This window comes from Arachis ipaensis, chromosome B03, assembly GCF_000816755.2.
Source record: "Arachis ipaensis cultivar K30076 chromosome B03, Araip1.1, whole genome shotgun sequence".
NCBI classification, from domain to species: Eukaryota; Viridiplantae; Streptophyta; class Magnoliopsida; order Fabales; family Fabaceae; genus Arachis; species Arachis ipaensis.
Window position 1 is genome coordinate 126,874,208 of NC_029787.2, and position 10,600 is coordinate 126,884,807.

Consider the following 10,600-nt stretch of genomic DNA (forward strand, 5'->3'; position numbering starts at 1 on the left):
TTATATATTATATTTTTTTTTGAAGAATATAATGGTAATAATGATAGGCAAATGAAAAGGTGTTCCCTTGATGGTTGATGTGTATAGCTATTTTTGACCTCTGAGTCTTTGATTCCTCCTCTCTATATAAACCTTTCCCACTCACTTCTCTCTTTTCATATAATTTCTTCTTCTTCTTCTTCTTCTTATTATTATTATTCTCCAAATGGAAAATACCTTGCTATCAAAGAGGCCAAGAGAAGAAGAAGAAGAAGATGTAATAATAACAACAGATTCATCAAAGAGGCACAAGCCATATAATCACATACTCTCTGTTCTTGAATCAGATGAATTATTAGTAGATTATGATTCCTCACAACAAGACCTCTCTCCTCTCATCACAACTCTCCAACACGAAATCACTGCTTCTCCCTCTCAACATAATAACAGTAACAATAACAATAATAATGATAATAATATTACTACAACTACTCTAGAAGAAGATGATAGAGTTGAGAGTGTGATGAGACACCTTCTGGAAGCTTCTGATGACGAGCTTGGGATTCCAAACAGTGGTGGTGGGCCTGAATTACAGGAAGCTGCAGGGTCGTCATCTTCGGTGGAGGATTTTGGTGAATATAATAATGGAGACGACGACAACAACATGTTTTCATCATCATCATCATCAATATTATGCGGTGATGATGATGGGTTATTATTATGGGAGCATGAAGATGAGACTGCTAACTACTATGCTTTCTTGCATTCTGATCAACTCTTTCTGTAACACTCTCATCTCCTTCGGGTGTGGTAGAAAATGAAAAATATTATTGTTATTGTTGTGTTTAATTATTATTATTGATGCATCAAATTTGTGAAAACACAAAGAAGGCCCCCCCCTTTTTTTTTTTAATTTTTTTCCTTTTTTTTTTTTTTTTTTTTTTTTTTTTTTTTTTTTATGTGATGTTTAATTATATGTAAACACGTATTAGTTACTTATTAATCTGTTTAGCTTAATTATATCGGAAAAAAAAAATGTTAAGTAATCAATATTCTTTTTAAGTATTACGAAAATGTCTTTTTACAAATATGTTTTTTAATAATTAAAATTTAACATATAATTGATTAAATCGTGTTATTTTTGTTAAAATTAGGTTAGACAAATTGATTTGACAAAAAAATAATAAATCAAATCTTGAATTGGTCTAAATTAATATTATTTTTTATAAAAAATGTCTACAATACCCTATTATAGAAAATGACTTCTATTATATTTATATTAATTTTGAGAATCCTAAATTTTAGTCTTTTTATTTTTCTATCGTAGGATTAGGATTTAGAATTTTTAAAATTAATATATATATATATATAATAAGAGTATTTTAATCATTTTCTATAATAAGAATATTATAGTCATTTTTTATAAAAAAATAATATTAATTTAGACCAGTTCAAGATTTGATTCACCATTTTTTCGGTTAAATAAATTTGTTTAGCCTAATTTTGATAAAAATAACATGATTTAATGGATTATATATATTAAATTTTAATTACTGAAAAACATCTTTAAAAAAAAGACGTTTTAGGCGTCTTTATTTTAGTGGTTCCCTTATTTTATATTTAAGTTAACAATAACTTTTTTTTTATTGTTTATTAGAAATATTGATCTCTTAAAATCTTTTTTAAATCTCATTTTTTGGTGTATCATTACTACCTTTAAATAAATGATAAAAAAATTATACACATAACAAAAATATAACATTAGGAAATCCACTCTCAATATTAGCGGTCAATATGTATAAGAAATTGTTGCGGCCCAACCTAGCTAGCCCCCTGACCGACCCGACCGGCACGCGTCTTTGACAGATTCGGGCGACCGCTCAGCGGGGCACCACGCGCCCGGCTGGGGACCCGAACACCTTTCCTCTTGGAAGCCAGTTCACCTGGCAACAACTAGCAGGGGAAACTTCACGGAAGGTGGGTCTGTCCATGAGGGACCCACCTCTGACACAGTATATAAGGGGAGGGTCATACCCCTCCCCCCATGTACGTCATTATAACTTTTTCTCTCCGCCACTTGCACACCCACTGACTTGAGCGTTGGAGTGTCCTTACAGGTGGTACCCCCCTCAATTCCAGAAGTACTCAGAAAGTCGGCCGCTCACGCTTCTCAGGATCCAGGCCCAGGCTGGGACCCGACAAGCAACCCTAAACCGTCCGGTAACCGACCTACCAAACATTGGCGCCGTTTGTGGGGACTTAGCCGGTATGGACTTTGTTTTGGTTCCTGGGGGAGCTGACGGCGGAGTCGGGCCCCGCGGGGAGGGAATGGATCCCAGAGACAGTAGGGTAGTCGCCAGAGCTCCCACTCGCGAGGGTACCAGGTCCCCCCCGCACCAACCCGAGGGACGACCCTTTGGAGGAACATGCAGTGACAGCGCCAGAATAATACAAGAGCTGCGCCATAGGGTGCAGAACTTAGAGCGAGAAGTAGCCAACCGTGAAAGTCGTCAGCTTACTCCTAGCCAAGAGCCTTCCCGATCCACTCAAAGAGGAGAAAGGAGCCTCCGAAGAAGTCACTCCAGGCGCACTCCGAGCCCCTGGACAGAATCAGAGAGCCAGGAAAGCAGAGAGGCGCCAAGGAGACGATGAGACCCCCTGGTCTACACCCGATCACCAACAAGAGATACCGAAGAGGAAGACTGGGAAAGCGACAGAGAACAAAGAAGAAGGAGCCGACTACAACAAGAACACCGCCGAGAAAGGGTGAGAAGGAGCCGACCACAACAAGAACACCGCCGAGAAAGGGCGAGGAGAAGCCGGCCTAACCGAGAGCACAGCAGGGAGAGACCGAGGAGAACCCAACAACTGGTGGTCATGGGGGCGACCCCTTTCCACCACTCGATCCTCGGAGTACGACTGCCGAAGCACTTTGATAAGCCGACAGATATGAGGTACGACGGTACTCAAGATCCCCAGGAACATCTAACGGCCTTCGAGGCCAGGATGAACCTGGAAGGGGTAGGCGACGAAGTAAGGTGCCAGGCTTTTTCGGTAACCTTAGCCAGGCCAGTGATTCGTTGGTTTAATGCCCTTCTCCAGGGCTCCATAACCACGTTTGCCGACATCAGTCGCGCCTTCTTGGCTCAGTTCACCACGCGTATCGCCAAAGCAAAACACCCGATTAATTTGCTAGGGGTGACTCAACGAACCGGCGAGCCAACCAGGAAGTACCTTGACAGATTCAATGATGAGAGCCTGGAGATTGACGGCCTGACCGATTCGGTGGCCAGTTTGTGCTTAACCAACGGGATGCTAAATGAGGATTTCAGAAAACACCATACCACCAAGCCCGTCTGGACAATGCAGGAAATTCAGAACGTAGCCAGGGAATATATCAATGATGAAGTAAGTCAGGTCGTGGCAACCAATAAACGGCAACCCGCATACTCTAATGCCCGCCCATCCGGCAGCAGGGAAAGGTCTAAGGAACACTCCAGAGACGGAGGATCGGCCAAGACTTTCAAACCCTTTTCCCGTGTTGGGAAGTTCACCAATCGTCGAGGTCTATCAGCAGATCACCGACAAGGGCATCTTGTCGAAGCCCCGACAACTTAAGGACAGGTCGGAAGGAAACAAGAACCTCTATTGTGATTATCACAAGGGTTATGGCCACAAGACCCAAGACTGTTTTGACCTGAAAGACGCCCTGGAGCAGGCCATTCGAGAAGGAAAGTTGGCCGAGTTCTCCCACCTAATAAGGGAACCAAGGAGGAGGGATCAATCAACCGAGGACAAAAGCCGCGCCGTAAGGCAAAGACGGGAACCCAAGGAGGACAGTGAGCGTGGCCTCAGTGTGGTAAATGTGGTGATCGGAAGGGACGTCCCTCCCAGATCAAAATCGGCTAGCAAGAAGGATGCCAAGGTCTTGGCTATGTCTTCTGGCTCCACGCCGCCCTCCCGGAGGGTACCCTCGATATCATTTGGCCCCGAAGATCAATGGTTTGACGAGGTTGTGGAGAACCCACCGATGGTCATCACGGCCAGGGTGGGTACCGGCCTGGTAAAGCGAATCCTGGTGGACACAGGGGCTGACTCCAATATCATGTTCCGTAATGTATTCGATGCTATGGGCCTACGGGATACCTAATTGAGGGGCCACCAACACGGCGTAGTAGGCCTAGGCGATAACTTCATCAAGCCAGACGACGTAGTTTCCCTCCCAGACTCCATCGGCGGAGGCAGGGGGAAGAGGTCGCTAATGGCGGAGTTCGTCGTCTTAAGGGACTCCACGGCCTACAACCTCATCTTGGGAAGGAAGACCATCAACGAGTTTGGGGCGGTGATCTGCACCAAGCTATTGCTAATGAAGTTTGTTGCTGATGATGGATCAGTGGGGACCGTCAAGGGAAACCTGGAGACGGCGGTTGCATGCGACAACACCAGCCTTTTCCTGAGAAACAAATCTAAAGAAGCATCCGGTGTCTTTCTCGCCGACCTGGACGCCAGAGTCGATGACAAACCCAGGCCGGAGCCAGAGGGATACCTCGAAAAGTTCAAGGTCGGTGACTCAGACGAGAAGTTTACCTTTGTAAACAGAAATCTATCCCATGACTTGAAAGAACCTCTGATGGAGATGATCAGAGCCAACGGCGACTTGTTTGCCTGGACTCCGGCCGACATGTCGGGTATAGACCCTCAATTCATGTCGCACCAACTAGCCGTGAGACCGGAAGCAAAGCCAGTGGCCGAAAGGAGGAGAAAAATGTCCCAAGAATGGACAGAAGAGGTGGCCAAACAGACGACCAGCCTACTAGAAGCGGGCTTCATTAGGGAACTCGACTACTCGACTTGGTTGTCGAACGTGGTCCTAGTTAAAAAGCCCAGCGGGAAATAGAGAATGTGTGTGGATTACTCTGACCTTAACAAAGCATGTCCCAAGGACTCCTTCCCCCTACACAAGATCGATGCTCTTGTTGACGCTGCGGCGTGTTACCGGTATCTGAGCTTCATGGATGCCTATTCTGGGTACAATCAGATACCGATGCACCGGCCAGATGAAGAGAAAACGACGTTCATAACGCCAGGAGGAACATACTGCTACAAGGTGATGCCGTTCGGGCTGAAGAATGCAGGGGCCACATACCAAAGGCTGATGAACAAGGTCTTCAGAGACCTCATTGGCAAGACAGTAGAGGTATACATAGACGATATTCTGGTCAAGACTTCCAGAACCGAGGACCTTTTGAGTGACCTAGAAACCGTCTTCACCTCTCTTCATCGACATGGAATGAGGCTCAATCCTCTGAAGTGTGCCTTCGCCATCGAAGCCGGAAAATTCCTGGGGTTCATGATAACCCAAAGAGGAGTAGAGGCCAACCCGGAAAAGTGTGAAGCAATTCTACAGATGAGGAGCCCGGGAAGCGTGAAGGATGTCCAAAGGTTGGCGGGCAGACTTACCGCGCTATCCCATTTCCTCGGTGCGTCGGCGGCTAAAGCTCTGCCTTTCTTTAGCTTGATGAAGAAGGGGATTGCATTTGAGTGGACCCGGGCATGTGAGGAAGCTTTTAAACACTTCAAGGAGATAATCTCGGCACCACCTGTCCTCGCAAGGCCTAAGAATGGAGAAGCGCTGTACTTGTACTTGGCGGTAATCGACGAAGCATTGACAGCGGTCTTGGTGCGAGAAGAGGGGAAAGCCCAGCAACCGATATATTTCGTAAGTAAAGCGCTACAAGGAGCAGAGCTAAGGTACAGCAAGCTGGAGAAGGTGGCGTATGCGCTCCTGACCTCATCGCGAAGGTTGCGGTAGTACTTTCAGGGACACCAAATAATCGTCAGGATAGATCAAGCGATCCGACAGGTGCTCCAAAAATCCGATCTGGTGGGTAGAATGATGATTTGGGCTATCGAACTCTCCCAATACGACCTACAGTATGAACCCAGGCACGCGATCAAAGTCCAATCCATGGTTGACTTCCTGGTAGAGGTCACAGGCGATCCTACCGGGACTCCGAACACACGGTGGAGGCTCCACCTGGACAGAGCATCCAACTAAACGTCCGGAGGAGCAGGAATCATTTTAGAAAATCCAACTGGTGTTGTGTATGAACAGTCAGTCAAGTTTGAATTTTCGGTGTCAAACAATCAAGCGGAGTACGAGGCCCTGCTGGGCGGCCTAACCCTGGCAAAAGAGGTCGGAGCTACGAGGGTGGAAGTATGTAGTGACTCTCAAGGCGTGACGTCACCGTTCAATGGGACCTACCAAGCCAGAGATTCGTTATTGCAGAGGTATCTGGAGAAAGTCAAAGAGTTGAATAAGCATTTCGAAGAAGTCACGGTCCAACACGTCCCGAGAGAGAGAAACACACGGGCGGACCTCCTGTCAAAACTGGCGAGCACAAAACCAGGGATGGGTAACCGATCTCTCATCCAAGGTTTAATAAAGGAACCGGCAGTGGCTTTGCATCTGACTCAGGAAGAACCCTCTTGGATGAGTCCACTCGTTGATTTCTTTGAAAGGGCTAAACTTCCCAGTGACGAGAAAGCGGCAAGGGCGATAAGGCAAGAAGCGGCGAAGTATGCAATCATACAAGGCCAGTTGTTTAAGAAGGGGCTTAGCCAACCCTTGTTGAAGTGCCTGAGTCCCGAGCAAACGGATTACGTGCTTAGAGAAGTCCACGAAAGATGCTGCGGCCATCACATCGGGGGCAAGGCCCTAGCCCGGAAGCTCGTCAGAGCCGGTTACTACTGGCCCTCTATGATGGCAGATTCTAAGGAATTCGTTCGAAGGTGCAAAAGATGTCAAGAGAATGCCAACTTCCACAAGGCACCAGCAACTGAATTGAGTCTACTAATGGTTTCCCGACCTTTCTCGCAGTGGGGAATCGACTTACTAGGCCCTTTCCCGGTTGGACCTGGGCAGGTCAGATACCTGATAGTAGCCATTGATTATTATACAAAGTGGATAGAGGCCGAACCGCTGGCTAGCATATCCTCGGCAAACTGCCGAAAGTTTATGTGGAGATAGGTAATAGCCAGGTTTGGAATATCGGAAGTTGTCATCTCGGATAATGGGACCGTTTCACTGATAAGAGATTCGGAGAATTCCTTGCCGGCCTGGGCATACAGCAAAAGTTCTCCTCAGTTGAACATCCCCAGACTAACGGACAAGTATAAGCGGCGAACAAGGTCATCATGCAGGGCCTCAAAAAGCGACTCGACCAGAAAAATGGGACATGGGCGGACGAGCTAGCATCGGTCCTCTGGTCCTACCGCACGACCCAGCAATCATCCACCGGAGAGACCCCCTTCCGGCTCACGTATGGGGTAGATGCAGTAATACCTGTAGAAATCGGCGAACTGAGCCTGCGGATGCTCCTGGGAGGAGTCAAAGAAGCCATAGAAAAGGACCTGGTAGATGAAGCCAGGGAGATGGCCCACTTGGCGGAAACGGCATTAAAGCAGAGAGTGGCTCTACGCTACAATGCCAAAGTACTTAAAAGATAATTCGAGCGGGACGACCTGGTCATGTGACGCAACGATGTCGTGTTACTGACACTCGGGCAAGGAAAGTTGGCGGCAAATTGGGAAGGCCCGTACAGAGTGAAAGAAGTGCTCGGCAACGACGCCTACAAACTGGAACGGCTTGATGGCAAAGAAATACCAAGGACATGGAACGCGGTTAACCTAAGGAGGTTTTATCCCTAGCAGCCAAGGCATGCTAGGCGGGCAAACGTCCTACCGGTTCAACTAGGCGAGTAAGATTTGTATTGCTGTATACGGGCTCATTTGAATTTTATTATTGTTTATGTTGTCTTTTTACCCCGTATTTATATTATCGGCTTTATCATGCCTCGTTGATCTTATTTAAGACTCATCGTACTCTCTGCGCGCTTGAATAAGCAAAACAAAACGGCATCCCGGGACTGATCACCCCGGGAACCCAAAATATTAAAAGCCACAAATCGGCTCCAACGACTACCAAACAAAAACATTAGCTACCAGTAAAACGGTAAGAAACAATGACGGTAGACGAGCAATTAGATACATATATGCCAAAAAATGGCAATCGAGTCCACTACAACTACTTTGTTACATATACACCAAGAAATGACAGTAAAGCTAGCCAAAAAAGTATATAAAAATCTACATATTGCATAAAGTACAAAGGCAAGACCAAATCATTTCTTCGGGATGTCGACAATCTTGCCATCCTTGATGGTCTTGAAGACGCCAACAGCTGAGGTGTCGAAGTCGGCAGCCAACAATTTCACTTGAACCTTGAGGACCTCCTCAGTCATCAAGATGGCATTCTTCCCTTGCTTCACGGTCTCCTTGTACTTTCCTTTTAGTTTGGTTGCCTCCTCTTTAGCCGCAGTCGCTGAGGCCAGGGCTTTATCGCGCTCTTTTTCGACCTCTTTTACCTTGCCCTGAGCGGCATTGAGCTGACGCTCCAGAGTCATTTCCCTCTCGGTAAGCCACGCAACGGCGGCATCAGAAGTCTTAACCTTCTCCTCAGCAGTGGCCAGTTGCTCCTTAGCGGTGGCCAGTTGCTCCCGAAGTGATTCTACTTCAGCTTTGTATTTGGTGTTTGCTTGAACAGAGGAGTTAAGTTTGTGCTCCAAAGAATGCATCCCTGCCAGAGAAAACTCTGCCTTCCTTGCTATGGCGGCTCCTCGGAGCAACGTGCAATACATCCATCTCGCCTGAGCAGGAAGATCCCCACCAAGGAAGAAGTCCTCCATGTCCGGGAGTAGCTGGGAATCGATGAAGTTTCCGGCATCGAAGTTCTTCTCCATCACAGTAAGAACTCCCTCCGGGCTAGAAGATGGTTTCCTCTTCCTCGGATTGTCCACTATCATCACGTCCAGGTTCTCCACCTCGACCTCCGGCTGAGATTCCGAGCCACCACCAGTCCCGACTGTCTCACCATGGGAAGGTTGGGACTGAGCTCCGGCCTCTACGGTATTCTGAGAAGGATCCTCTTGGTTTTCAGCGGCCTGGCTTTCAAGGGTCGGCTCCTCGTCGCTGTCGCCAGCTAGGAAAGTGTTAAACAAAGTTTCAAGGCCAACTTGCTCGCCAGCCATCGACACTGGTACAGAACACAGAAGCTCGTTAGTCGCAAAAAAAAAAAAGAGAGCTACTACTCACATATATAATTCCTAGCTACATCCTGATCACCCATAAGAAGATGGGGATTAACGTTATTCTTTCCAAATACAGCCAACAAGATGTCGGCTACCCTTTTATTCTCCGAGGACAACCCCTTGTACGTCACTTTGGTAAAGGCGTTGGCTCCCGTCCCGAAACTCCAATAAGTCGGGATGCGGCGCACGCCCTCCAACGTTAGCCAAAACGGGTGATGGCCCTCCATTGGACGAACCTTAAAAAACTTATCTTTAAACCCATGATAGGAGTCCTTAAACAAGCCAAAAATCCTCTAATCCTGGGCAGATCGGAAAGACATAAAGCCCTTCTTCGCCAAGAGGGATTTGTCAGAGTAAATAGAAACAAAAAGACTTCAACCGAAACTGGCAGCTCCAGAAATTCACAAACCATCTCAAAACAGCGGATCGAAACCCAACTGTTTGGATGCAACTAAGACAACGCTACGTCACACCGGTTGAGCAGCGCCATTTGAAAGGGGGAAAAGGGGATGCGAACTCCCACTTGAGTGAACATTGCCTTATAAAACCAGATCCAATCGGCAATTCGGGGCGTGCAGGTTTAGTTGATAGATCCGCTCATGCGCGGTAGGGACAAAGACCTCATAGTGGGACTCCTCGTCGGTCCCACCACACAAATACTCGGCTTGTCGGAACTCAGTGAGCTCCTCTAGATCCATCTAATTAGGAGAATCCTTCACGTCTGAGGTTACCCAGGCGTACTGGTCGTAAGGCGCTCTTGCCACGGGAGCCCATGCAACAGGACGCTGGGCCATACCTACAGTGGGGGCACCACTCAGTTAGTCTAAGAGACCGGGAGATCGTCATCAATGCCAGAAAGCTACAGTCTGCCTATCAGAAATCTACAGTAAAGCTAATCCTAAACTTAGTCAAAGCAAAGCCTAAAAAACCAACATTTTGGAATGGTAACCCCCTAAATGCACCTACCTAACACTAACGTCCTTCAACAGGCAATACAATCCAGAAGAACAACACGCATACAGAAGCAAAACAGAAAAACAAGCAGCATGAACGGCAAAATAAAGCTATGCCAATTGAAAAATGGGAGATGGAACTTACCAGGATGATCGTCCTGATCTGAAGAAGCCAAAAAGTTGAGAGAGACTTGGGCGAGGCAAGGAATTACAGCCAAAGATTCGGAAGGGAGAAGGAGAACGCAGGAGAAATGTGATGGTAGCAGATGAAAACTGAATGAAAGAAACTGAAAAGAAAACTGACGCATGAAGAAGCACGAAAGACAGGGGTAAAACAATCATTGCGCGCGGGATTTTGAATTACCCATTATGAGCATTAAATGCTCGGCGTGAGAAACGAGGCGAGAAGCAGTGCACCCCTGCAATGGAGAAGCCCACGCACCCAAGAGACGCGTCCCTGTCACAAGCAACCAACCAACCGACACCGCAAGTAATGGAAAACTGAACGTGCCACCTACG

At 46.9% G+C, this 10,600-nt stretch overlaps 2 protein-coding genes across 2 annotated transcripts; both read left to right on the forward strand.

Annotated features, from left to right (window-relative positions):
- LOC107631888 (probable cyclin-dependent serine/threonine-protein kinase DDB_G0292550) lies at positions 118–887 on the forward strand. The gene has a single exon (XM_016335468.2). It carries the CDS (start codon positions 206–208, stop codon positions 764–766), a length of 561 nt encoding a protein of 186 aa, XP_016190954.1. The 5' UTR covers positions 118–205; the 3' UTR covers positions 767–887.
- LOC107633964 lies at positions 2,857–4,129 on the forward strand. The gene is made up of 2 exons (XM_016337551.1): positions 2,857–3,387; positions 3,557–4,129. Exons 1-2 carry the CDS (start codon positions 2,857–2,859, stop codon positions 4,127–4,129), a joined length of 1,104 nt encoding a protein of 367 aa, XP_016193037.1.